Source organism: Apis mellifera, linkage group LG13 (genome assembly GCF_003254395.2).
Source record: "Apis mellifera strain DH4 linkage group LG13, Amel_HAv3.1, whole genome shotgun sequence".
NCBI classification, from domain to species: domain Eukaryota; kingdom Metazoa; phylum Arthropoda; class Insecta; order Hymenoptera; family Apidae; genus Apis; species Apis mellifera.
In genome coordinates, this window is record NC_037650.1 from 6309791 (window position 1) to 6335703 (window position 25913).

Consider the following 25913-nt stretch of genomic DNA (forward strand, 5'->3'; position numbering starts at 1 on the left):
CACGTATTCGAATTAATTAGAATTATCCTTAGGTTCTTAGTACGCAATTTCGATCTTCGCTTCTCACATAACGCATAACATAACAATTTTCCTTGAGAGAAAGAGGGACACTTAACGATGCACGAATATATATATATATATAATGACCAAGGGTGATATCAATTTTCACGATTAATTCGAGCGATTCTTTTTTTTCTCGACAGGTGACGACAGCGACAGCGTGCGGGGCGGTAAGGCAACGTTGACCACACCACCGGCCAAGGAGAAAAGGAAGAACTTCTTCAAGAAGCCGGTAAACGATTTCGACAGTCGAGAATCGCCGTATCTCCTGACGATTCCTTTCTTCTTTTTTTTTTTTTTTTTTTTTTACGTGTACACACATACATCGTGATCGCTTCTGTATACGATGAGTCGTATCTCATACGATCTCAAGTCTCGTCCAACGTTCCTCGTCCTTCGCTTAGTTCGATAGGCAGACTGGCAAAGTCTAAATAATTGGACGAATACCGATCGAAATTTTTCGTCGATTTGGCAAAGATTCGTCGTGGTGCGATGTGATAAAACTCGATGACGTGGACGAGGCTTACGTGTCTAAATTTATCTGTCGGTGCTAGAAAATATCGTGGACCACGCGAGGACTAGCAGATTTATTTCTGTGAGTATGCGACTGTGTGTATGATACTGCGAAACCTCTCTATCTATCTATCTATCTCTCTTTGTCTCTCTCTCTCTCTCTCTCTTTGTGCATCCGTTGTGATATTCGTCGAACGAGGAAGAAGAAGAGGAAAGTAAGAAAGGAGAGAGACGTCGTAACATCATCGAGCATTCAGAGACTTCTCGCGTGTTATAACTCTCGGCGGAAGAAGTTTATCTAATAATTTCCACGATCAGTTTCCACGATATTATAGATACAGTAACCGAAAGGAATAAACTTCCATTCACGATTCCATTTATCAGCTGGCTGCTCCTTGTTGAACACAATAAATGTTCCTCTTCTATTCGTACGTCAAGTGTATTCGTCGACGTGAGTAGAGATTTCTAGCATCGATCGGATAATATCGAGTGTAATATCAATCATAGCGGACCATTTTTTTTTTTTTTTTATTATTGATAAGACGACGATGATCAATGATGAGATTCGTAACGAGAGAAAACGCAGCGTATATTTTCGTTGAAAATGGTTCGCCAATCAAGAGAATGTAGATAGAATTAGCTTCTTTAGATTACGATTATTTTAGTACGTAGGAGATCGTTGATAGCTTAGGTATGATCGGTAGTTTATCGAACGCACTGCTTGGCCAAAGTGCCTTTGGATGACGGTAACTCATGATGACGATGATAATGATGATAATGGATACAGATAGAAGAGGAAAGGTCTTTGGCCGTGCAGGAGGATAGGTCGTATGTCTCGTGTCGACATGGCCATTAACTGTTTTCAATGTTTTCAATGTTGCATTCCGTGCTCACGAAGTCCTACGTAAGTGAGAGACTATCTTGGGGCTGATCCTGGCGTGCAGGACCTCCTCTTGATCGGTCTGCGCTCATTCCCCCGTCACGATTTCAGGAAACGACCACACCTTACGACGTCGTACCATCCATGAGGCCTGTCGTGTTGGTCGGCCCATCGTTGAAGGGTTACCAGGTCACGGACATGATGCAGAAGGCGTTGTTCGACTACTTGAAGCATAGGTTCCGAGGCAGGTACGTATGCATCTCTCCACCCTAAAAGCAAAATCGTTTCTAACGTTTCGACGCATTTTCAGGATAATTATCACCAGGGTAATGGCGGACATTTCATTGGCAAAAAGATCGTTACTCAACAATCCAACGAAACGAGCCATCATGGAACGATCCACCAGCAGGAGCAGTTGTTTGGCCGAGGTTCAAGCCGAGATCGAGAGGATCTTCGAGCTCGCCAGAACCCTTCAGGTACCTTTTTTTCAACCTCTTCGATCTCTCTCTCTCTCTCTCCCTGAAAAGAAAAAAATAATCAGACTCTTAAAATAATAATCCAGTTGGTAGTGTTGGACTGCGACACGATCAATCACCCGTCTCAATTGGCCAAGACTAGTCTGGCGCCGACGATCGTCTACCTGAAGATCTCCTCGCCCAAAGTGCTCCAGAGGTTGATCAAGTCGCGAGGCAAGTCGCAGATCAGACACCTGAACGTGCAGATGGTGGCCGCCGAGAAGCTCGCCCAATGCCCGCCCGAGATGTTCGACGTGATCCTGGACGAGAATCAGCTGGAGGAGGCTTGCGAGCACGTGGCAGAGTACCTGGAAGCGTATTGGAGGGCCACGCATCCCCAAGTGATCCCTGCCGTGCCACGTCCCATTCCTGCACCGGATGCACCGGTCGACGTGCTCACACCCCGCGTCACATCAGGTATCACGTTCATCTCGACGCGATTCTGCTCGATTATGGTCGTATACATTATCGTCGGGGATCTCGTGATCTTGGGGTGACGAACCGGCGACTTACCTTCTTATTTTCTCGCTCCAAGACCCCATCATCATCTCGATTTTTATTGTACTCTTTATCGTATTTGTTAATTTATTATCGGTCAAATTTTTATTTTTGGGATTGGAGCAGAGAGCCTGTAATTATCCTCATCGATCGATGCTGAACAGTAAAGCTAAGGACAGTGGAATGAAAGGAGAATGGAGAAGATTTGAGACTTTAGAGACTTCTACTGAGGCTGTTGTATTGCCAGTTTTCGTACAATTGCTATGATAAATAAAGTGAAATTCTAGTCTTGTCGAATTTCGAACATCGCTTCTCGATTCTCATTCTTCGATCGAAGATGATGGACTAAGTTGAAGAAAAATCGCTCGAGTTCGTCACCCCCGAGTTCGTAGCCGAATGTTTCCAAGTACAAATATTCTACGTGAGTTTCATTATCGCGGAGAATGGTCTGGTTAGGGTTGACACGTTCGATCGATCATCAGGTTGTAGAGTATTTGTATTTAAAAATCGATTCGCACATCTCGATAATTGGATTATTTCATTTTTCCAAAGGAAGATATATATTACATATATATACATTGCATCGACCTCCATCGACACACCAATTGACGAAAAGAAATAAATCCAGACGTTCGCATCACGTCCTATACACCACGTATCATCATATCGTGCGATTCAACGATACGAAATTATCGATAATCGCGACACATCATCATCTCATTATTCTCGTCCACTTTCGATCCTTCTCGCCTCGATACCGTCCTAACCCTTCAGCCCTGAATGGCTAGGTCGAGGTTTCTAGCTCACTTGAAACTCTAACGAGCCCCAATTCCGTCAACTAACACTCGACACTTTCTTCTTGCCTCTTCAGGTGCCCATCGTGAGAGTTACTACGGCCACGAGCCAAGAGGTAACCCAACCTTTTCCTCGAGCGCAACATTGTACACCCGCGTTCCTTCTTCTTCTTCTTCTTTTTTTTTCTCTTTTTTTATTTCTTGTCTTTTCAATTGTCGCGCAGCCTGTACTCGTTTAAGAAAAAGTAGAAAGATAGAAAAATCGAGGTAAAATTATTAATACTCCGTATAGGAATCTTTTGAAAAAGAAAAAGAAAAAAAAACAAACGCGAACAAAACACGCGTCCTTCCCGTTTTCTCTACGTTTCTCGACGATCCTTCGATCCTTGAGAATCGAAACGCACTGGCGACATTCGAAGCTAGTAATGAAACACGTCTGTAGTGTAACTTGTATCATTAGCTGCACGTAGTCGTTTGCATGGATTCGTGTTAGAATGTAGAAATTATTCTTATTGGAAAGACTGCTAGTCGCTGGACGCAACCTGTACTCGAAGCCTTGTAAATTATTACGATACTTTCGATGTGATACGCTGCACGTATTTCTTCTACTCTCTTACTGTGCACGCTACAGCGTTTGAATGACGCGCGAGAAATTATGTCTCTCGTTCTCGTTGTAAATACCCTGCTCTCTATCTCTTTTTTTTCTCTCTCTCTCTCTCTCTCTATCTTTCTCTTCTCTTTCTTCTATTTTAAATCAGCGTTGTTCGAAGCGAAGAAAGAATCCAAGATCTTTCCGAAGAGAAAACGTTGATCAACACGTTCGATGAACACAACGCTGGTTTGAATAACGATATTTCCATACTCAGCATGATTTGACAGACAGACAAGGAGAAGAAACTAGCAGTCTTTGAACGAAACCGAAGAAGGAAAATGAAAGATATATATATGTATACACACGATGAAAGAAAATACGTTTCCCACACAAGACACCTTTTACATTGAATTTCTTTTCAGCGACGATATATGGATCGGGAAACTTGTACCAACCACTGCAAGACAATGGCGCGTTCGTTCTCGTTAGTTTCAATCATGTTTTCATCTTGTTTTCTTTTCTTCATTCTTCATTCTCTTTCCTTATGCGCTCCATCACCAAGATACAATCATCCCTTCTAAGACGATCTCACTCTCACTCTCACTCTTTCTCTCTCTCTCTCTCTCTCTCGCCACGTTCACCCTCATTTCCACGATCGTTTATTATATTCTAGTTGTGCAGCTTACCTCGTGCACGCTGCGCTCTGTCTACTATCCCGACACGAGTGGATTTACCCGTGACATCTGTTCGATCATTAATATTCATTAAGAGATACGTCGCGTGAACGAGCGTTCACGATGTCGAGTTTATCCTTGTCGCGGATAAAGGGCTCGCGAAGAGGGGAAACGACTTAAATCTTCTTGACAGTTTCGTGAATGAAGTTAGCACGTTCCACGGAATCGTGTATCTTCGTATTCTCCTCATCTGGAGTGGTAAAAAATTCTCCAATATTTGTTTCGAACAGATCTTATCGTGTAGCGTATTTCTAGAGATTTTGAATTTGAACCGTGAACATTCACGTTATAAATACATTAAGAAACGAAGAGTTGTCAATTAAAAAAAAAAGATAATTACGGATAAGAGAATTCAAAATCTTCGCTTTTGAATTTCAGTCGAAGGGTCGATCACGTTAAATCCACGCGTGTGTTCATGCTACGCAAGAACTAACACATCACGTAAAAAAATCGCACCACTCCGCATACTTTTCTCTCTTTTTTTCTTTCGTTTCGTTCATCAAACGAAAAAACAATTCTCTTCCCCGTTCTCGACGAATCTCAACAACTCCTCGACCAAACCTCGACAACGATACACGAAAAGAGAAATATTCCACGTGAAAAAAAAAAAAGCATCATCATTCCCGGGCAGAATTAGAGGATTAAAATTGTAACAAAACGAAAAGAAAAATAAATAGACAAAAAATAAAGAAAAAAAAAAAAAGGAACGAAAGAAAAAGGAAAAAGAAAAAAAAAAAAAACAATATCAGCGAAAGTACGATCAGGCAATCAGCTCTGACTCCGATGTTCTCTTTGTTTACGTGTAAAAGCCGTGGAGGCGGTGGCTGCCACGGGAGTCATCCGAAAACAGGGCCAGTTGTCCTACGGTGACGAGAACAGGCCCAAAGAGTCGAGCTAAAAGAACGTAGGCTCGCGCCCACGACGACGGTCGGGCCTAAGAACGACCGACGCTCTTCCACACTTCCTCCTCATCAAGGATGAGATTTTTACGGCGATATGATCGGCCGACCAATTGTGAACAGTCTGTCGTCCATCCCCCCTCCCTCCCCGATTCTCGATAGAAAGGGGATTAGGATGACGATGTTTGAGAGAATTAGAGACTGTGTTTATAGGGAAACCTCCTTAAATGAGGCCGCGTAGTAAGTACAGGCAGGGTTTGAGACCCGGGTTTTTTGATACCCGGATTCCCACACCCTGTCTCTCTCTCTTGTCCAAAGAGAAGGATTTGATTTTCGATATTAATCCATATTGGTTACATTTCGTTACATTTCATTCTCACCTCGAATGTTCCTCACTTTTTTTTTATTTTATTTTATTTTATTTTATTTTTCTCGTATTTCGACACCATTCTCTCTGTTGAGACAATTTCTTGTTGTTTGAATTGATGATTCCTTACGTTGTCGTTGCAAATTCTAATTTTAACTAGAGAAACTTTCTTTCTTTCTTTTTTTTTCTTCCCCCTCCGCCCTTTCAGTTCTGTTCTGTTCTGTTTGTTCGTTTTTATTTTCGACCCTTTTGTTTTTTTGGTTGTCTCGCAAGAAAAATCCCCTTCTCACCAAAAACCCCTCTCACATAGAATAGGGTTGACACATAGAATAGTCTAACGAGAAAGCATTAACGAGATTTATGGGAATCGAGAGGATTATATGCAGAGGATTTTTGGATAGACGTTACAAACACTTCGTGATTACTTCGAAGAGGAATATCTGAGCGAATCATGGATGGATCTTCTTTTTTGATCATTGGCTTCTTTTTATGCTCTCCCTTTCTATTCTATTCTTTTTTCTTTTTTTTTTTTTTTCATTTTTTTTTTCAGTCTCCCTCTTAACTCAATGCATTGAAATTTTACCTTAAAAGAGCATTTTTTTTTTTTCCAGTCCGCAAGCAAGTCTGCGAAGGAGAACTTGCAAATCGAGGTTTTTAACTCGATGCCACATTGTCGATGCTCGCGCTCCAGCGCAATGATAATCCGTTTGAACGTCGGAGTCTTTGCAAACCGTGTCTTTTTTTGCCCCTCTCGTTTTTCTTTTTTTTATCCCATTTATCCCTCTTTTTTGCATAGCTAGCTTGCATGTATCGTTATCAGTGTACCTAAATACGAAGCATAGATGGATTAACTTGTAACAAAGTACTGTGACAATTAGCTTAATTTTAAAATAACACTGGTTTCTTTCTCTGCGTGTGTAATCTAGCTTTTGACTGACATTTGATCGATATCGAGCTCGACACGTGTGTTGCTTTATTTCTTCCGTCGAGCTTGATTTCGAAAATTCGAAAGGATTATTCTTCCATATTCATCTTGTGAAAATATTCGATATTTCGAAGCGAAAGAAAAATTCATCCTTTCGAATTTTATCCACTCGATTAAACCCTGTACGTCAATACTTGAAAAATTCAATCCAATTTTTACAATAACGAAATTCAAAAAACGTTCCAAGCCAAAAATAGTATTGACAACAAGGGTTGCTTAATTTCTGTAACTCTACGAATAAATCCCTCTCTAACGAATGAATTTGAGAAAAATCCGGATTAAAAAGAGGGATCGTGAAAGGTTACAAAAATTCAAGCTCCTACACCTCGAGCTGAACAATCTCCACACGAGAAATGTTCGAATATTGATGAAACAACGAAATAATATGCAGGACACAGCGGTGGACACGTGAGCGAGGGGAGCCGGAAGTCGAGGCTGGAGAGGATGGATCGTGATCGGGGCGATCGTGGTGAACACGACTACGGCAACGAGGAGGAATCGTACGTCAGTGGCGTCGATTACGGGAGCGCATCTAGGCGTCGCCAGCAGCAAGACCCGCGCGCATTGAACGCCATTTAGGAGCTGGGGCCCCGGGGCCTGTCGCTACAGCGCTGTCCCCACCTGCGCACCACTGCTCTTTAGTGGGGGTCGCCACCTGGTACGCTACTGAACGTGCGAAAAAAAAAAAAAAAAAAGAAAACGTGCTTTTTACCGTGCTACCGTAGCGAAGAAACCGAGCAAAAAAAAAAAAAAAAAAAGAAAAAAAAAAAAGAAAAATAATAACAATAATAATAATATTTGCCGCTCTGGTCTGTTAGTGGGGTTTCTTTCCTGTCGCTACCCGTTTCAGATGGTTCATTTTGTTCGAATCGCTATTATTACAATTACGGTAGAAGTTAGAACTTTCCCCTTCCTTCTTGGTTGGTAATTTAAATCCCACGATTTTATGTAATAGATAATTTTAATTATCGCCCTTTCGTTCACGATTTGTCGATTCGGCGTGCGTTTGTTGCACGTATGTACTTTTTTTTTCTTCTTTTTTTTTTCTTTATCAAGATAGAGAATATTTCCTCTTTATTATTATTATTATTATTATTATTATAATCAATTATTTTGTTATTTCGTTCGTTTCTCTCCGATAATATCGGATCTCGAGAATAGTTCTTATTATTATTATTATTATGTACGTACAATAGATAGATACACTGCATCGTTGAACGCCATTCGTTAACCGAGTATTAAGCGTGTACGCTACCCTAGAGATATCTTACTTTTTACTTTGTTTACTTTGTATCGTAGTAGGAGAAAGTTGAGAAGTAGAAGAAGTTCCGTTTCAAGTATCGATTCAAGTTCTTGCTTTCGTTCCTATTTTGTTGGATTGTTGAGACAATTAGAGAGATACGCGTGCACGCTTCTTCCCCCACTTTGTTTTCCACCGGATCTATCTTTTTTTTTCTTTCCATTGTTGCGATTTATACACGGAGCTTTCTCTCTGAAACCAATGATTAACGTGAATTAGCGTGATTTCCTTTTTTTTTTTTTTTTTTTTTAGTTCCAGTGATATGCAAGATTACATGGCGTAATAATCGTAACAACAAAGTCGTAACGTGTCTATAGTGGCAGACACATACACATATACACACATATACACATATATACACACACATGTAGATTCTATTTTCTTATCTCGATTAAAAAAAGAAAAGCCTTGATTGATTTCGTAATTGTATATCGTTTCTATACTCGTATATTATATACTCGTAGACACACCGTAGATACATCTTGTTCTAGAAAGAGATCGTTGTATCGAGTAAAAGTGGCTTTATTCCGTTCCCCCTCGTTTTACAGAATTTTCTTTCTAGATCAGTTTATGCAAAGTTGTGAGTTGAATTGTTGCGTGAAAGAGAGAGAAAGAGAGAGAGAGAGAGAGAGAGAGAGAGAGAGAGGAAGAGAGAGAATGGTGATGGTGGATGACGCCAACGAAAACTTTCACGAGAAAATTTTTTCCAACAGGAATTCCGTAAAACGATGGGCGGGTTGATAATCGAATGTCCTTCCTTGTCGATGAAGGTACGCACAGGATAAATCCCCCATTCGCGGAGCCAGCTCAACGAGATGAGTATGTACACAGAGAACAAACCAAAGAAAATTATTATTACAGAATCAGAGAGCGATAAGAGAGGTATTAAGATTATATATTACATGCGAGTGTGAGGGAAAAAAAAAGAAAGAATGAGAGGAAAAAAGAGCCCTGGGGCCTTAATTTTTTGCGCTGACTCCTCCTGGGCCCCTATACCCACCCCCACGAGAATCATAAGATTTTTTAAGATCGATGATTTATAATAGGAGAAATGCTCGTGAATCGGCATCGGGTCTTTGTTAAAAGAAAAAAAAAAAAAAAAAAGAAACGCCACGAGATCTTAATTAGCTCGAAATTAGATAAATAGACGATCGTTCGGACGATTAACGAGAAAATCGGAAAAGAGAGAGAAAAAAAAAGAAAGGGAGAAGAAAATGGAAAAGAGGAACGAAAAGAGAAATTTTTCGCGTAGAATTATTTCGATTCGGCCGACGGAACAAAGCGATAGTTTGCTTCGATTTAGGTTGAGAAATGGTTGAGGGAGGATAAAAAAAAAAAAAATATAAAGATCGAGAATCATTCTAGCCGATTACCTTAGGATCGATCGCATGATTAAATTCTTATTATTATATATATAGAGATTTATTATATATAGAAATTTCGTGGCGCGTTCGTCGCGAGATTCGAAAAAAAATTTCACGATTTCGCGTGATGAGAGAAATAAACAAAGAGAAATAGAGAAAAAAAAAGAAAAGAATCGAATAAAAGATGCGTGGCGATGGGTTGGGAATCAGAGATAATCAATTATCGTACACACACACGATTGAAAGTTTTCGATTTTCGATGGCGCGTTGATGATCGCCGCGCTAGGTTGACGTGTTTATACGTTTTATTAGAGTCTATTTGGTGAAATGAATACAGGTATACACATGTTACACGTACACATACAGACGTACATATATATATATATATATAGGACATACGATACACAGAAACACGGAGAAACACATTTTGTGTATATAGTATACATATATAAAAATAATGATATATATATAAAAAAAAAATTATATATATATATATATATATTGTATACGTATGTACGCAGTATGAACACTTCCACGTTCGTCGCTCGACAAAAAGAATTCCGATCGAGATTAACGAGTGAGAGAATGAAAAGAAAGAAGAAACGAGTGAAAGAGAAAATGAAAGAAATTAGAGTGAAAGAGATGAAAAAGTGAGGCGAGAGAAATGATGATACTATATATTACCATAGAATCAATAGATATCGTGTAAATATTGTATAAGAAGCCTTTAAAAAGATGAGTCCTTTCCGTTTCCGATCTTTTCCGTGAATGTGACAGTGTCGTAAACTGATGATGATGGTTGGAAAATATTTGTCGGATTTCATCATTATTTTTACGGATCTAAGATTCACTTCCGCTCCTCGTGATCAAGCGTGGACGCTTTTGAACTATGCACTACGAACTTGCTGCAACTAAAAATACGAAAAATATTTATGATATGATTGATTCGATACATATATATATATATATATACACATACACACTTCATACACATCACTCACTCATACACGCGTGTACACATAGAAACACAATCAAATTGCACTAGCGCCCTCGTGCAGGATAATATAATAGCGAATTGACAAGTTACGAGTTATAGGTTGCGATATTTTATTAAAAAAAATTTTATAATTTTACGTCGATGTTGAATGACTTGAAATTTATAAAATTTTCCCTGAAGTTGAAATTTCCTCCTGTTCGTTCAAGTCGGAGCTCGATTAATTTCGACTCTAACTCTGATCGATTTGTAAATTTCTCACCGATAATATTATCGTTTAATCGCGCAAGAAGGCCCGATTTTTACCCGAGTGCAATCGTGGCAAACCGATCGTGTTCCGATCGTTCGTGTTATATTGGATTTTTTTTAGAGGCACGCATCAACGTTGTTTCTTAAGTAGAACGAACGAGTTCTCGAGCACGCCGCTCTCTTTGCAAAAATAACCTTGCGCACGGCCGATATATAATTAAACGTCAAAAAAGACAAAAAAAATAAAAATAAAAATTGAAAAAAAAATAAATAAATAAAACACACATAACGTAATGAATTTTTCTAAAAGAATAATAATTTAGGAAATTTTAGCTACGAACTTATGTATTATTATTAGAACTTAGCGAATACGAAGCGTTTTCTTTCCTTAGGAACGATTACGTTCAAGAATACTTTCAACGCACGAAATGTGTACCATTGCTTTGTGAAATTTTTAGCCAAATTTGATCACAACGATCGTTTCCGCACTCGTATCTCGACCGATCGCTGGCACGTTTCTTTTTTTTCCTTTGAGAAGAGAATCAGAAGAGGGAAGAAAACGATCGGTAACGAAATCTTCGCATTACATGCTCGTTAAGCGAAAGATTCCCTCGAAACTCGAGCGTGGGTCGCGATTCCATTACATCTTCCGCTTCCTTTCATCCATCTGTTAGCGTTTCATGGAAAAGTGAATTCGAATTCTTATCAAACATATCGTTCATTCACTGTTGAATGATCGTATCGACAGTTGAAGAGATCATCACAGAGATATATTCGCGATATTGTTAATTAAATTTGAATGGCATCACCAAATGAGTATGTTCTTATTCTTTGCTTGATATTCGTTGAACGAATTTTATTTTATTGGCTGGGATAATTGCTCTTGCTCTAATTTTTCTTGTCCAAGATCTTTCATAAAGAAGAGAAGCCGAAGAATCGATATAGAATAATGGAACGATCCGATTTTCCACGTTTTCGAGTTTCGCGAGGAATTTATTCGAGTATTATTGGTTGCTCGAATTTATTAATCGCTGACTAGTAAAATGTTTTTGTAAGCCAGCGTTTGTAAATACTAGATGAAAATATATATATTTGCAAACCACTGGTGATGTCTATTCTCGAGGATACTCGTGCTTCTACTTCGGCATAAAAGAGTCTATACATTCGAAGTACAAAACGAGCGCGTGCTATTTTTCCTTTACTCGAGACTGTGTTCGAAAGTGATTTGCAATTTGAATGCCGGATAGTGGCTAGTGGAGTTTCTTTCGAACTATGTTTCCTCGCGTCTAATCGATGCTGTTCGTATCAAAAACTTGTCATTAACGCGCGTCCGCTCCGTTATTTTAACATAAAAAGAATTAAATCTGTTCCTGCGATTATATAAATACGAATAGCGTTGCGACGCTTAGGCCAACCGATTTTTAAATCATACCTATTGTATACTACTGTACTTTTTCTAGACGTCATCCGACGTAAGTTAAAACGATCGATAGAGGATGTGTAACGGTGTCCAGTCGACGCCTATAGCGAAATGGAAATTTTTTATAATATTTTCTAAGAGTCTCGATAGGCAAACGGATTATTAAAAAAAAAAGAACCCACGTCACGCAGATCTGAAAATACGAAAAATACGACGTCTTACACGAGTCATAAATATATATATATATATATACGTACATAAACGATCCACATCCACGAATCATACGATACCCTTGATATTTCTTCGAGAAAACGATCCCCTAATAGTTACTGACGCGAGTATCCGTCGGTTCGTAATGATTTTTTCGGTTTAATTAGGAATATTATCGGCTTCCAGTCCGATCTTTCTTTTCGATAATATCGTTGGAATACTAGCGTATCTGCAACACGTCCATTAGCGCGTTAAATTAAGAGGCAAAACGAGAGAGAGGAAAAAAAAAAAATTAAATAAATTGTAATCCTAACTTTATAGCTTTCGATCAGACAGCAATTCGGATTTACGTAAAATGAAAAAAAAAATAAATAAATAAAAAGTCTCTGTAGTGTTTCTCCGATCTAGGATTAAAAAATGAAAAAAAAAAAGAAAAAAAAAAGAAAGAAAGAAAAACCTCGCACGCGAGAAACTCGTTCGATACGATATAAAATCGACACTACTTCTGTTCTAGTAAGGAGATGAAGAGAAAAAAAGGAAAAAGAAAAAAAAAATCTTCTCTTAAAAGAAAACTTAAAAGAAAAAAAAAAGTATTAAAAAGAAAAAAAATAGACGAAAAAAAGAAAAATTCGCAGAGCAAAGAAGAAAAAACCAAAAAAAAAAAAAGGAAATTCACCGGAAAATAATACGCGATGACACGCAGGAACGTTGAAAGTCCAATCGGGAACACTAATCGAATATTATATCTCTTGAAAAACTCAACGAGAACATTACTACGAGTGTTTAATTATCGATGTTTAAGCTGTCTAACGAAGAAAGACGGAGAGACGAGAGAGGGAAGACTGGAAGCGAGGGCGAGCCTTTCTTCAAGGGTAGTAGAGGGTCGAAAGGGCGCAAGTACAATTCGTTCGATGTATAAAGAAAAAAAAAAAAAAGAAAAAGAAAAAGAAAAAAAAATAGGGCGCGAATTGATCTTTAAAAAATTAATTAGAAGTGTGTTGTTGCGTTGGCTTGCACCGTGTGCACGTGAACGTGTTGTTGAAAAAAATAAAAAAAAATAAAAAAAATAAAAAAAAATAAAAAATTCAGGCTGCTTTTTGCCGGCGTCGCGGCGAACAATTTTCGTGCGATCGATCGACGCCTTCCTCGAAGAATGCAACCCCCCCCCCCCCCCCCCCCAATTACGAATGGTTGGAAGGTCCAAGAAGAAGACGAAGAAGAAGAAGAATAAGAAGAAGAAGAAATAATAGAAGAATAAAAAACCGCGAGAATCGCGAAGCATTGACGAAGAACGATCTATACTTTCCTCTTAAAATTTATTCTCTCCTTTCAAAAAGATTTTTCTTCTTTTTTAAGTAAAAGATCTTCCTCTTCGTGAATGCGGACCGTGCCTCGACGTGCTTTTAGAGATATCGCGAAACGCCTGTCCTTGTAAACGAGCCTTAAGGCTTTCGCAATGAAATATTGTTGGTTGCGTGATTTCGAAAGTATATATCTCGTGTGTTTAGTGAGAAAATACGAGAAGGGAGTAAGAGAGAAGAAATTAAGGATGTTAAGGATCGCGATGGACGCTCCATTGTTGGTTCGACTCGATGATCGTGATTTTCGTCTTCGATTATGCATATAATTTGATAAACACGCAAATACTCGAATAGAAAAAGGAAAAAAATCGACGCGATATAAAATTGGCTTCTTTTTCCAGCTTCTTCTTGGCTGCTGCTACTGCTTTTGATTTATTCGAGTAGACATAACCTAAAAGAAAAAAAAACATGGTTAGTAAAAAAAGAAAAGAAACGTAAGAGATTTGGTGACTTACCGTCGATCACATGTTTTAGAACGTTTTAGAATTAGCTTGTTAGAGACAAATAGAAATTGCATATGATCTAAATATTGTTAAAAAAAAAAAAGAAACGCAGCTAAATATTCGTCGAGAATTTCTTTTTTTTTTTACAATTAATATTCGATGAATAGAAACGGTGTCTCGCATACGATCGTCGATTCGAATCAACCGGCGTCACATCGAGGACGACGATTGTCCTGTCGTGCAAGTATATCAATTCTAACGTGTTCAATTTCGACGCTTTCACGCGTGTCTATCCCACGTGGCGTGTACACGTATCCCCAAAAAGGAAAAAAAATAAATAAATGGGAAACGTAACGCACCCACGCCCTCAGTCACTTTATTTTCTTTTGCGGCTGGTTCGTTGGATCAAAGATTTTTCCCTGTGTATATTGTCTATTATTCCCTGGCGCGATTGATTTCGATTGTGGACAAGCAAACGAAGGAAGGAAAGAGATGTAAGAAAATCGAAAGAGAGAGAGAGAGAGAAGAGAATTTTATTTCATTGTTGTCGCGGAGGAATCAGCGTGCGAATAAAAAGTGTAAAGGGAGTATTATTATTCAGAAGGATAAATTGATTTTGCTTCGCTATTTACAAACGAATCGAACGATTCGTCTAATCGTATCGTAAGTGTGACGAATGAGATGAGAGAGATGAAAGAGTGTGTGTATATGCCTGTATGCGTTTGTATGTGAACGAAATTTTTGACGAGAGAAAGAGAGAAGACGGATGATGCAAGATGATGCGAAGAGAGAAGAGAGGATTACGAGGTTCACGAAAATGCGAGATTGTTCGGAGATGGAGAATTGAGGCGATTAATTAATCGGAGATGTTGTAAATTGTTCTAAATAGCAAAAATGAAAAAGTGCTACGGCCGTGGCAGCGCGCCCTTCGAGAATTCGTCGACGGTTCAAATTCTCCGTCCATTTTGACCGGGACGCGAGGGAGATTCGAAATTATTATTTTGGGAACAGAGAATCGGGGATCGATTCGATCGATGGATCGGAATTAATTTCATCTTCGACGAAATCTCGAAGCGGCGCGATGCTTTGATCGTTTCGATGTTAATATGTCAATGCTGTGATGTTATCCTTTGAAAAACTTCAAACGAAAAAAAAAAAAAAGTATATTCCCCTCCCCCGTTCCCTATTTGTCCCTACATTCCTGAAATTCCCCTCGACACGGTCCCCCTCCTCCCCTTGTCCAAATTTTTTCCAGAAAGTATCGCGCAAGAAGAATCCTTTCTCCTCGGAAAAATGAATATTTCTATTATTGTAACACTCCGCATAGTCCTGAAAAGAAAAAAAGAAAAAAAAATAGCTAGATTCTAATCGTATTTAATGTAAAGTTTATTATTGTTACATCTCAGTGATTCTCTCCTCTATCAGTGATCTCACGGAGAGGGCGACACGGAGAGGGAGAAGAGAATGCGCGCGTTCAAGATTACTAGAGGAAGAAATTGAGATTTCACAAAGGAGTTACTGTTAAGGATTATCCTGAAAATATATAGCGATCGATAATCGACCAACCCCCGTTACACGTTCGTTTCTCTCCGATACGTCACTGGTAAACCAAAATTCCTACATTTGTCGCATTTGTAAATAAAATTTTTATCATCACACGAAGCAACGTAGTTTCATTTCGTTTTTTTAAACAAGATCAGATAAGTGAATTAGATTGAAATTTTACTTACTGATCTTCGTTAATACGTGGATGATTCAAAAATTTAATCAGTCTCTTCTCCTCTTTTTCTATCATTCTTCTCCTTCCTCTTCAAATATCAATTCCTTTTCTTTATCAATTTTTTTTTCTATTTTCCTTTGTCATTTTTTCTCTTCTCTTTCAATAGGTTTATTCATTGAAAAAACTTTTATATTCGTTTTTCTATACTACAATTTGACGTTATTCATTTCGAATGACGAATGAATTTGATTTTTTTATGCTCTATACAAATAACAATTAATTAGTTTATTCATTATTCCTAAATAGGATGTAATTCTATATAATTCTTTTTTTTCTTTTTTTAAATTACTTACTACATACTTTTCTTCGACACTTGGATTTGTTCATATTCTATCATCATATTGATTTATGCTTCATGATTGATCTCTTGTTAACAATTTATTAACAAAATCCTAAGTTTTTCCAAAGGAGAGTTGTTTGAAATTACTTCAAGTTATTCATAATATTCTCATATTTTGGGGATAGATTCTCACTCTATATATTTATTATTATTATTATTATTATAATATCGTTTTATAAGATTATAAGGAAACATGCAGATTGTAGGTGAAGACACGTAAAACGATATTTTCTTAGGTGATTTATAAACGACAAGATGAATATTTACACTCTATTTCTTATTCAAAATAATACAAATTTCATTGTACTCATTACACAAGTTACGCTGTTAAGTCCTACTTGCACTATTTCCATATGCGACTCGTGATAATTTTTAGTTTCATATTTGCAAAGAAGTAGAACTTCTATTCGTTTTCTCGTACGATTGAACGTATTCTTTTTTATTTTTTTATTTCATGACGACTCTTTGGCAATCTCAGTGCAACATTGACGAAACGTAATAAAATAAAAAAGACCTTTTCTATTTACAATGAATTGTAAAAAACAAAAAAAAATATAACGCATCAATAATATAATAGCGCTCTTTAAATGCCAACTGACGAATACGATAATTTCGCACAGGAACGACGTATACACGTACAGAATTAAACATTTACATTTGCTGGTTGACTGGCTAGTGGTAATTATTAAAATTGTTGTAACACGTCGTTTATTGGTTATATTTACACGAATATACTCGAACCCTGTTCGATCGTATTGCACGACGAAATTTACAGCACAGGATTCCATTAAAAATAATTTAAAATTTCAGGCTCCTTCTTCTCTTAGACACTACACAATTGTTATAAATAAATAATAGAGGTCGCATTCTGCAACCTTATTCTTGGATAAAAATATAATTTCCGAGATATAAATATGAAATGTTAGACTCTCTATTTTATACCATAATTGTATAATAAATTTTATACAAATTTCTTGTAAAATATTCTCAATGGTCTTCTCAATTCTCATGATAAAATTCCAAATTCGATTGCTCTCTTAGATAAGAGTCTCAAAGACTCATGTCTTATATCTTTTTCTCTTAATCAATTTTTAGCATATCTTTCTTACGCAATACATTTATACAATATAAGGATGAATATACTATTTATCTAATATTTCGTACGTCTACCTTTGGTACAATTGTTTCTCGCTATTGACTATAATTGTAAATTCTCTTTGTTCCGTTTTACCGACGCGAAAAGCTGAGACACGAACCGTGTTCCCTCACACCATCATATCGAACTACCATTGATAAATAACCTCGTGCAATTCGTGCAATCTTAAATATACTTCTTCGCAAAGAGGAAATCTTCGAAATATCCTCTTCCAAAAATTGTTCCAAACTCTTCTCGTAGCGAAGCTTTCAAACTGCTCGATCAAATACTGTTCAATACGATTTAAAAAAAGCTGCAACAAGCTATTCAGCGCATTTCGAACACCTGCAATCCATTTCGCGTCTTATTATTCCTCGTAATTCAAATATACACGAAGTGAAAAAAATTGAAATATTTATATGAACAAATAATTTTCATAGTCCGCATACGAGGTCGCCGTAATATGTTTCGACGAGATTGGCGTCGATGGGACACTTTGAGGCAATTGTTGCAACCGTGGGATTTGCAACTGCGGAAGTTGCGTCGCATGGGGAACCACGATTCTCGGTTGCTGATTCAAGGAGCCCAAAGACAGATGCTGATCGATCTTATGGATATTGTTGTTATTGATCGAACTTGTATCTTTGTGCTGGTACAACGCTAAATGATTGTTGTTGTCATTCCCTTGGTTGTAATGAGATCCCTGATGATGGGGGCCGTGTAGGTTCAATCTTGACATCGCCACGCTGATGCTCGAGTCTGACGCCCACATACTCTGCAAACAAAACCGTGTATTGCGTAACAAATTTGACTTTCTATTATATTCTTATGAATAATGCCGATAGCACTGCTTCGAGATGCGCCTGTATTCGTAATTACATTCGGCCATCTTGGCAGTGCATCCAAGATGAGGAATTCTTTTGTGTTGAATCGTGAGAATACGCATAATATATACATATTCGATCGCGTAGAAATTGTGTTGCAATCGGTATTTTACGAGTACATTTAGAAAATTTATCGAACAATTTCGTATCGTATCGTAAGGCGAAGGCCAATTCGCTTACTTTTCTCCTATGAGGATTGTAGTCTGGATTGCGTCTTATGCGAAGATGACGATCGGCGCTTGTCCATCGTTGCGTGACTTTGAGGGGTGAGTCGTCAGGATGCAACTTCCTTTGATACTCTTCGCCTTCGCACACCTCGTAAAGGGAGAATTGCTCGACGCGCTCTTTAGAACTGTAGCAACTCAATAACATCTGGATCAATTCATCGACCGTGGTCTGCTCGGACACTAGCAGACTTTTGTATTTCGACTGCGAACAGAATATATAAGAGATGTAAGAAATAAATAAAAAGGGAATAAACGTAGTATTCCAGTATTTAGAGGAGATCTCTCTGAATGAACTGTGCGAGTTTACGGGGAAAAATTGTTGTAAAGTAACTGCGTAACTTACTCCGGACATGAGCGCGCTGTCGTATATTTTGACAAGTCCTCCGCGGCGGGTCTGCAACGAGAATCTGCAACAAGAAAACATCCGTGAATCAACCCGTGGAATCATCGTAGAAGTCGGGCGAGTTCAAAAGGGATCGCTACTTCCACGTAAAAACACAAGGGCCCAAGGAACGTTCCACAGTCAAACACTGTCCGCCTACGCAACGTATACCTTCGCCGGAAGTTTCCGAGAAAAACATTGGTGACTTCCAGTCTTTCCTCTGCCGAGCGGCCTAAACCTAATCGATACTTGAAATCCAAACGTCTCTCCCTTCGATTTTGCCCACAAAAATCGAGAAAATCTTCCCTAACTTGGAAAACTTTACTTGTTTTCCATTCATCAGTCACGAGAAGAAGACATCCTCCTGCTTTCCCGCGTCTTAAATTAAAGAAGAAACAAAAAGTACATTCTTTCTACAAGATTGAATTGTTTCTCAACAGTCTCTTTCCATGTCCAAAATCTAAATTTTCATGGAGAGAAGCGAGGCGTCTCGATTAAAAATCTTAAGCGAACACGTGTCCCTTCTTCTCGTTCTTCGAGTCGTTAGCATAAATAAAGGCACGTCTCGTGCGCGGTCAAGCCAGACAACTCCAGAGGAACCAAGAACAAAGGGAACCTCTCTCTCTCTTTCTCGAAAGGAGAGACTCGTCGTTGGCTCGTGCTCATCGACCCACAAGAAGTCATGTTTACGGTCCGTCGCAAGCCCTGAAATTACGTCACGAAGCCGAGCGAAGCCGAGGGAAAGGAAAGCCCTAGGAAAGAAGAACGGAGGGATATGGATAGAATCGCAATACCTGGAATCGCCACGAGGATGACACGATTGCAAGACGGCCGGCCTCGCGTCCTCGTCCAATGGGAGCACGGTCCTCACGTTCGGTCTCCTCACGGTCACCTCCATGGTGAGGTAGAACAGTCTCGGGTCACGGTGCCTCATTCGGTATTTGTTCAATAGGTTCTGGACGATTTCACGGCAAGTCGTCTCATACGTGATGCTCAGGGTCTTGTACTCGATGTCTGGCCGAAGACAGTTGGCGTACACCTTTATGGTCGTCTGCAACCATCACGAAAATTTCGTTAAAAATAATCATCCAGGTTTTATTCGGATAGGATTTCATTTATTGGAGTAATATTTAGAAGTATCGTTTCGAAAGACTTAACAGTTTGAACGATTCCTTTTTTTTTCTTGAAGGGTTAAAAGGTTTTTTCGGATAGGATTAGGATTATTTCTATGGAAGGAAACGAGCTCGTTTTAAAAGGAGCGCAGGAAAACGAGACGATGTCTGTTGTCGAAAGGAGGAGCCAATAAAGAAAAAAAGGAGGGGAAAAAATGGTAAAAAGCCGACGCGACAAGAAGCTTGACAATTAGTCCATAATTAACCCGGAGACAGACGTTGGCCACGCGCGGTGCATAAAACGCTATCAACCCTTCAGATACGAGGGGATGCGTGCACCGAAAATAAACCAGACACCAGATCACCCCGTTCGCAGATGGTTAAAAGTCATCCTTGTGTGTATTCATATGTCAAGATTAAAGCCCCGTTTACGCAGCGGTAGCCTATATAATATTAAATACAGGGAAGGGAAGGGGTGAAAATTGATATCAGCCCCATCAACGATCAAAAAACCAGAGAAATCCATGGATGATCCGTGGATCGTTTTCGTGAAGATTTCGAACACGAACAAAATTAAATTTTCGCTCGCAAAACGATTCGATCAATCATCTCGTCTTTTCCCCCAAATACGCGAGAAACGAAAATTGGGATCGAGGCTAATTATAAGCATAAGGAAATCTCCAATCTATCAATAGGCCAGATGTTGGCTTGGCATCACACACGTTCGCAAGTACCACAGTACTCGAAATGCTTCGAAAAACACGTGTAGGCAGATTTTACGGCCGCGCTTTTATTCCCAACTCTGTAACAATCTCCGCGCCAAATGCGGCGAATCGTGCCCGTGATAAAAGTTTCCGCTGCTCGAATCACGGCTACGTGTCAGCGCACAATGATTTCACGTACCGGTGTACCGAGCGAAATCATGTGAAATGAATGATCGAGCTCGTTTGGATTTTCGCTAAGCCACGGCCACGCCGTGCAAGCACGTTTTCAAAGAGGACACCAGAGAGATTATCCTTTTATCGCGTGGTGTAGTTCGTCACGTCAATATCATCCTTTTATGCATTTGGCCCCCCCCATTTGGCTATTTGGTTTCTGGATAGATTGGAGATAAATGGAGATTACGGTTAAAGGCTCGTGTCGTGAACGAGTTCGAGGGTCGCGCGTGTCAATTATGTGCCCGATCGATATATTTGTCCGCAATAAATTCGATATATCGCGATTAAATATACGCGTAAGTTCGTCATTCTAATTCCAATTTAATTTCGTATGTAAATAATATTATAAAATATTGGGGGACAAAGAGATAGGCTAGAAATTGAAATATTTTCTCCTACATAGGCGAAGTATCATTTTCTATTCCAAGAATTTTTTCTCGACCTTTCGATACATTCGATATTTCAATTTCGTTCGTACGAGAGAGAACGTAAATGCCAGGCTCGTGGTCGTATTTGCGTTTCAGCTAAACAAACAGCGGGGTTCAAGCACGCCTTCATCGTGGAATTCTCAGTGGCGTTTTACGAGGACCCAGAATCGATAGAGAGGTTGGCGTGTTTCGTTTCTAACTACGCCTTTAACAAAACGGTATTGCAATTTATTAAACGGACAGACGAACGCGTTAGAAACTCTGGCTGTGGTAGAATTTTCACTTTTCGCGTGTTACGCGACGAATAATAATTTTCACGGAAAAGAGAGACGAAAGATCGTCGCCAAGAGTTGCGAGATCTCTGATTCATCATCGAAGAAATTCCAATACGATTACGCGCGAACATTAAATGCGGTTTACGAAGAATTCTCAGGTGCTCGTGCACCCAGTATCGATCTTTCTTCCACTTTTTTTTGCCCCTTCAACGTGGCCACGAAGCCTTTGCTTCTTGTTCCAAAGGATTTCAAATTCCTTTACCACTTCCCAGTGTGCCATACTTTCCTTTGTTTCGCGTCTTCTAATATTTTCTTCCTCTATTCTTTCAGAAATATTCTTTTTTTTTTTTAATCCATTTAATCGAATTCTTTTCATTATTATCTTAAAATTTTAAAAATCTTTTACTTCGAAATCGTATCGATATTGAACAATGAAATGAATAATTTCAAGTGTATTGTAAAAAATTGTGAAATTTAAAATGGATAAAAAAAAAAGGAAAAGAGATGGACCCGATGGAATCTTGGACAAAAACTTGGACAAAAAGATGGCAGTTAATGGGTTAACAAATTGTAAACGACACTATCGAGGGATGGTCCATTATAAAATCACACGAGCAGCAGTCATAACATTTTTGTGGGCCAACAACGTCGATCGTGTTCGTCGCGATATTTACGTAACGGTACGAGTAATATAGTGCATTCCTAGAGAATGCTGAGCAAACCGATGACGATCGGTTGTTAAAGGAAGAAACTGTTCGATATGTATTTTCCTCGTTGGCGGCGGCTAATGAAAGAGAAAATAACACGGAAGGTAGAAAAAGCGTGTAGAAGACCGCATACAAGTGTCAAAGGGAGGGTCTGTCACTCGTCACAAGTTTCAGAGAGAGAAGCCACCCCGTCAGGGGACATCAATAACTTGCAGCCGGTTATACAAACCGAAATACGCATCAGGATATTTCCGTTTGGAGGAGAGGTGTGTTCGTTCGAAAACATGTAATCGTCTCGTTAAAATTATGTTCCAAAGAAGAAACAATATTCTACCCTCTTTTTTGCCCTATGAATTTTGACAAATCCAAGATTGCGTCAAAGATTGCGCTTAACCATATTCCACGTGTAATATCTTTCAAATCCATCACGATGAAAGCGTTGCTAATACAAGTTTGATGTAATTTTAAGATATCTGTAAAATGTACAATAAATTTTCTTACCTTACGTATCATATAAAAATACATAAATATACTTTCTACTTTGCAATGTACATATTTAACATATATGTAAATAGATGTCCATTTTAACTCTGATGGATAATTTAATTCTCTTCTGACTTTAAATAAAAATTGTACTCGCTTTCTAACCAAGCGAGAATAGAACAAGACAATTTGAAGAAGAAAATTAAACTATCGAAGAATTAACAGTTCCCTTGGCTGGGGGAGTCGAGAAAAACGTTCCTTCGTGTAAACGAAATCGTTTTAATGGGGTGGTTAACGGGCAGGAATTCGACGAAGAGGAAGTCCACCATCCGCGTTAAACGAAAATCCGCCGGATAAAAGTAATCTGGCGCATCGAGCGTGAAACTCTAAAAAAGAAAGAATCCAGAGAGAGGAGGGAAAGATGGAGGAAGAGCGTTGAGGTGGACGACGCCATATGCTCGCAGGGTGCGTTACAACGAAGGGTCTTTCCTTAACAGGAATTCATCAAGCCCCTTATAAATCTTCGTCCAATGCTTCGAAGAATGCTTGCACTTTAGAGTTTTCAAACCGAGGCGTCCGTCACCAATCTTTCGCACAATGGCTCGCTTCACAACACCGCAAAAACGACACCGTGCAGTTATTCGTGGCGAATTTCCATGTATAAATATACGCACGGCGGTTCGTCGATGCGCTGAAAATAGATCGCGTTATCGCGAGCTTATCGTTATCTGTATACTTTTACACCGGTTGAAGTGGAGTGGAGGCAAGCTGATGCGACACCCGGTATATCACGTATCCCCGATTCCTGGCAAGGTAAACGACACCTTTCAACGGAAATGCTGTTGAACGGCCTTGCTATTTTTCTGATCCTGTTAACAGATTTGCATATTTATACGTAATTAAAGATAAAACCGTTCTCGTTCGATTAATCGAGCAACGTTTTCTCCGGTAAAAGTATCGTTTTTCGATAAATCGTCTTTAATTATCAAACGCGTTATTATCGCAACTATACTTTTCATCGTAATTAATAATATCAGGCACAATTTGCTTAATTCGCAACGACGACGACGTGATGATGATGATGATAATGATGATGATGGTGATGAGTGAAACGTTATTGGAATTAGTCGGATCGAAAGGCGAGAGATCGCGTTTCCCAAGCATGGAAATTTCTCCGAGAAAAAGAGAAGAGACTCGGATATATCGAAGAAAAGCGTGCTCGATTTTTTTCGGAATCCGGAAATGGAGAGGGATTATGAGAAGCGCTTTATAATTAGAGCGTCAAGAAAATCGTGCTGGGCCGGTTTGTCTACAATTTCTTCGCGACGAGTGTCCCACGCCAATGGAACCACTCAACGCCTAGTAATATGCATTATCTGCTTCCCTTTCTATCTTTTTTTTTCCCCCTCCTCCCCTTTCTGACCGCCATACGTTGCGACAAACGTTATTATTACACGTCTCGGGTTTTTCCAACGTCGGGTATAAAATTTTACGAGCACATTTCCATAGTCGAGAAAAACCGCGAGTAAAAAAAAAAAAAGAAAAAAATAACAGCAATCCGTATATTATAAATAATAATATCCGAACAAGATGATTAGAAAGTAAAAATAGCGAAGAAAGAGAGAGAAATAAAACGTCGATCGAACTATTCGTCCACTTATACACCTGCGAACGAAACGAAACGAAACGAAAGGCGACGTATTAACGAAGACGGTGGCAGCTCACTTTTCGATTCCTTCTTCCTTTCTTCTCCCTTCGTTTCGTCACACGAGCGGCGTGTTCATTAATTTTCATGCGAGCCCACGTGCAGACGCGGTGCACGACCTCGGTTTGAATGGTGGCAGTATCGGCCGGTCCCAGGTAGGACAACTCCCTTATAATAAATTCCTTATCCCAGAACTCCATTGAATCCCGAACGACACGCGGTCCTCCTTTACCCCTTTCCGCGCTGGCACGTGCTTTTCAGCTGCCGCTACCACTGTCCTCTCTCTCTCTCTCTCTCCTCTCGTGTCCTCAGGTGCCGCTGTCGTTCGAGCACGCGTCCCCACTCTCCGATTTCCGGCCGAGAAAAAAAAAGAAGAGGAAAAAAACGAGAAGGGAAAAAAAATGGAGGAGGAAAACGAAGAGCAGAAGGAGGATCTGGCGACGCTTAGAACAAAAACTCGTCCTTGAACACGGGCTGGAATACCTTATCCTTCCCTCCACGAAACCGTGCAACGCTTGTTCCGCACGGTTGCCCTTGGTCTGGACGGAAATCAAGGTCACCGGGAGCTTCTTCACCGGGATTTAAAAGGAAGGATCGAAGATAGAACGTGATTCTCTGTCTTGAATGATCTCTTGAAAAAGATATTCCTCGAAGGATTTTGTTGCTCGATGATAGTTACGGAGTCGCGTTATGGAAAGGACATCCAATATACGGTGGAAATAATAGTTGTGATAAAAATAAGAACGATCCTGTTGCTGCTGCTTGCGTTTCGTTGCAACGACAAAGGGTTCGCTGACCAGGTATAATACGAGCCGTAAGACGAGCGTATATAATATTCAGGAGACAAACACCTTGTGCTACCGGTGTCATCAATGTTCGCCAACGCGGTCAGCGAAAAATCGATCGCTTTTGATATCGTGTTTCTTCGTTGTTGGTTAGTCGATTGTATCCAATTCTTTAATTAATCAACGGAGAAAAAATTGTAATCCAAGATATTTTAACCGTCCAAGGATAAATTTTCGACAAGACGTTGAACTCGATTCCTATTACTTAAAAAAAGAAATTTTCTTTAATTTATCTTCCCATTTAATTTGAATCTTAAATACTTTCTGACCAACTTAACTCTGTCTCTTTTCCTTCTCTCTTTCTGCTACTTTTCTCGTGTTGCAACCATCGATTTCTGTAATAATACAATATTGATTATCATCGTTAATGCAATCTTGAAAGATTTCAAGATTTCTAAAGCAAAGATTACCTCTATCAAAGTATCGTATATACTTTGTCTCGTTGTTACGATACTGCAAGTGGTAATCCTTATCTGAATTCCTGGAACGCGCCA

At 39.2% G+C, this 25913-nt stretch overlaps 2 protein-coding genes across 23 annotated transcripts in view; one reads left to right on the top strand and one right to left on the bottom strand.

Annotated features, from left to right (window-relative positions):
- The window catches only part of LOC408430 (voltage-dependent L-type calcium channel subunit beta-2), an 83820-nt gene extending 67980 nt beyond the window's left edge, over positions 1–15840 (top strand). For 9 of the 18 annotated variants that reach the window (XM_026444580.1, XM_026444578.1, XM_026444582.1 and 6 more), the window contains 8 exons: positions 204–292; positions 1472–1477; positions 1565–1701; positions 1764–1929; positions 2016–2385; positions 3338–3376; positions 7229–7495; positions 8851–15840. In XM_026444580.1, the coding sequence (XP_026300365.1) occupies positions 204–292; positions 1472–1477; positions 1565–1701; positions 1764–1929; positions 2016–2385; positions 3338–3376; positions 7229–7416 (995 nt within the window). In that variant the 3' untranslated portion in view covers positions 7417–7495; positions 8851–15840. Of the gene's footprint in view, positions 1–203; positions 293–1471; positions 1478–1564; positions 1702–1763; positions 1930–2015; positions 2386–3337; positions 3377–4274; positions 4337–5395; positions 5726–7228; positions 7496–8850 lie in introns of those variants that run through there. The other 9 variants (XM_026444581.1, XM_026444584.1, XM_026444586.1 and 6 more) reach the window with 5 other exon arrangements.
- A 708-nt stretch (positions 15841–16548) lies between these two features.
- The window catches only part of LOC410456, a 28026-nt gene continuing 18661 nt past the window's right edge, over positions 16549–25913 (bottom strand). For 4 of the 5 annotated variants that reach the window (XM_393936.6, XM_006560329.3, XM_006560327.3 and 1 more), the window contains 4 exons: positions 19721–19977; positions 18888–18951; positions 18498–18746; positions 16549–18208 (listed from right to left, as the gene is read on the bottom strand). In XM_393936.6, the coding sequence (XP_393936.4) occupies positions 17849–18208; positions 18498–18746; positions 18888–18951; positions 19721–19977 (930 nt within the window). In that variant the 3' untranslated portion in view covers positions 16549–17848. Of the gene's footprint in view, positions 18209–18497; positions 18747–18887; positions 18952–19720; positions 19978–24594; positions 24849–25913 lie in introns of those variants that run through there. The other variant, XM_006560326.3, reaches the window with a different exon arrangement.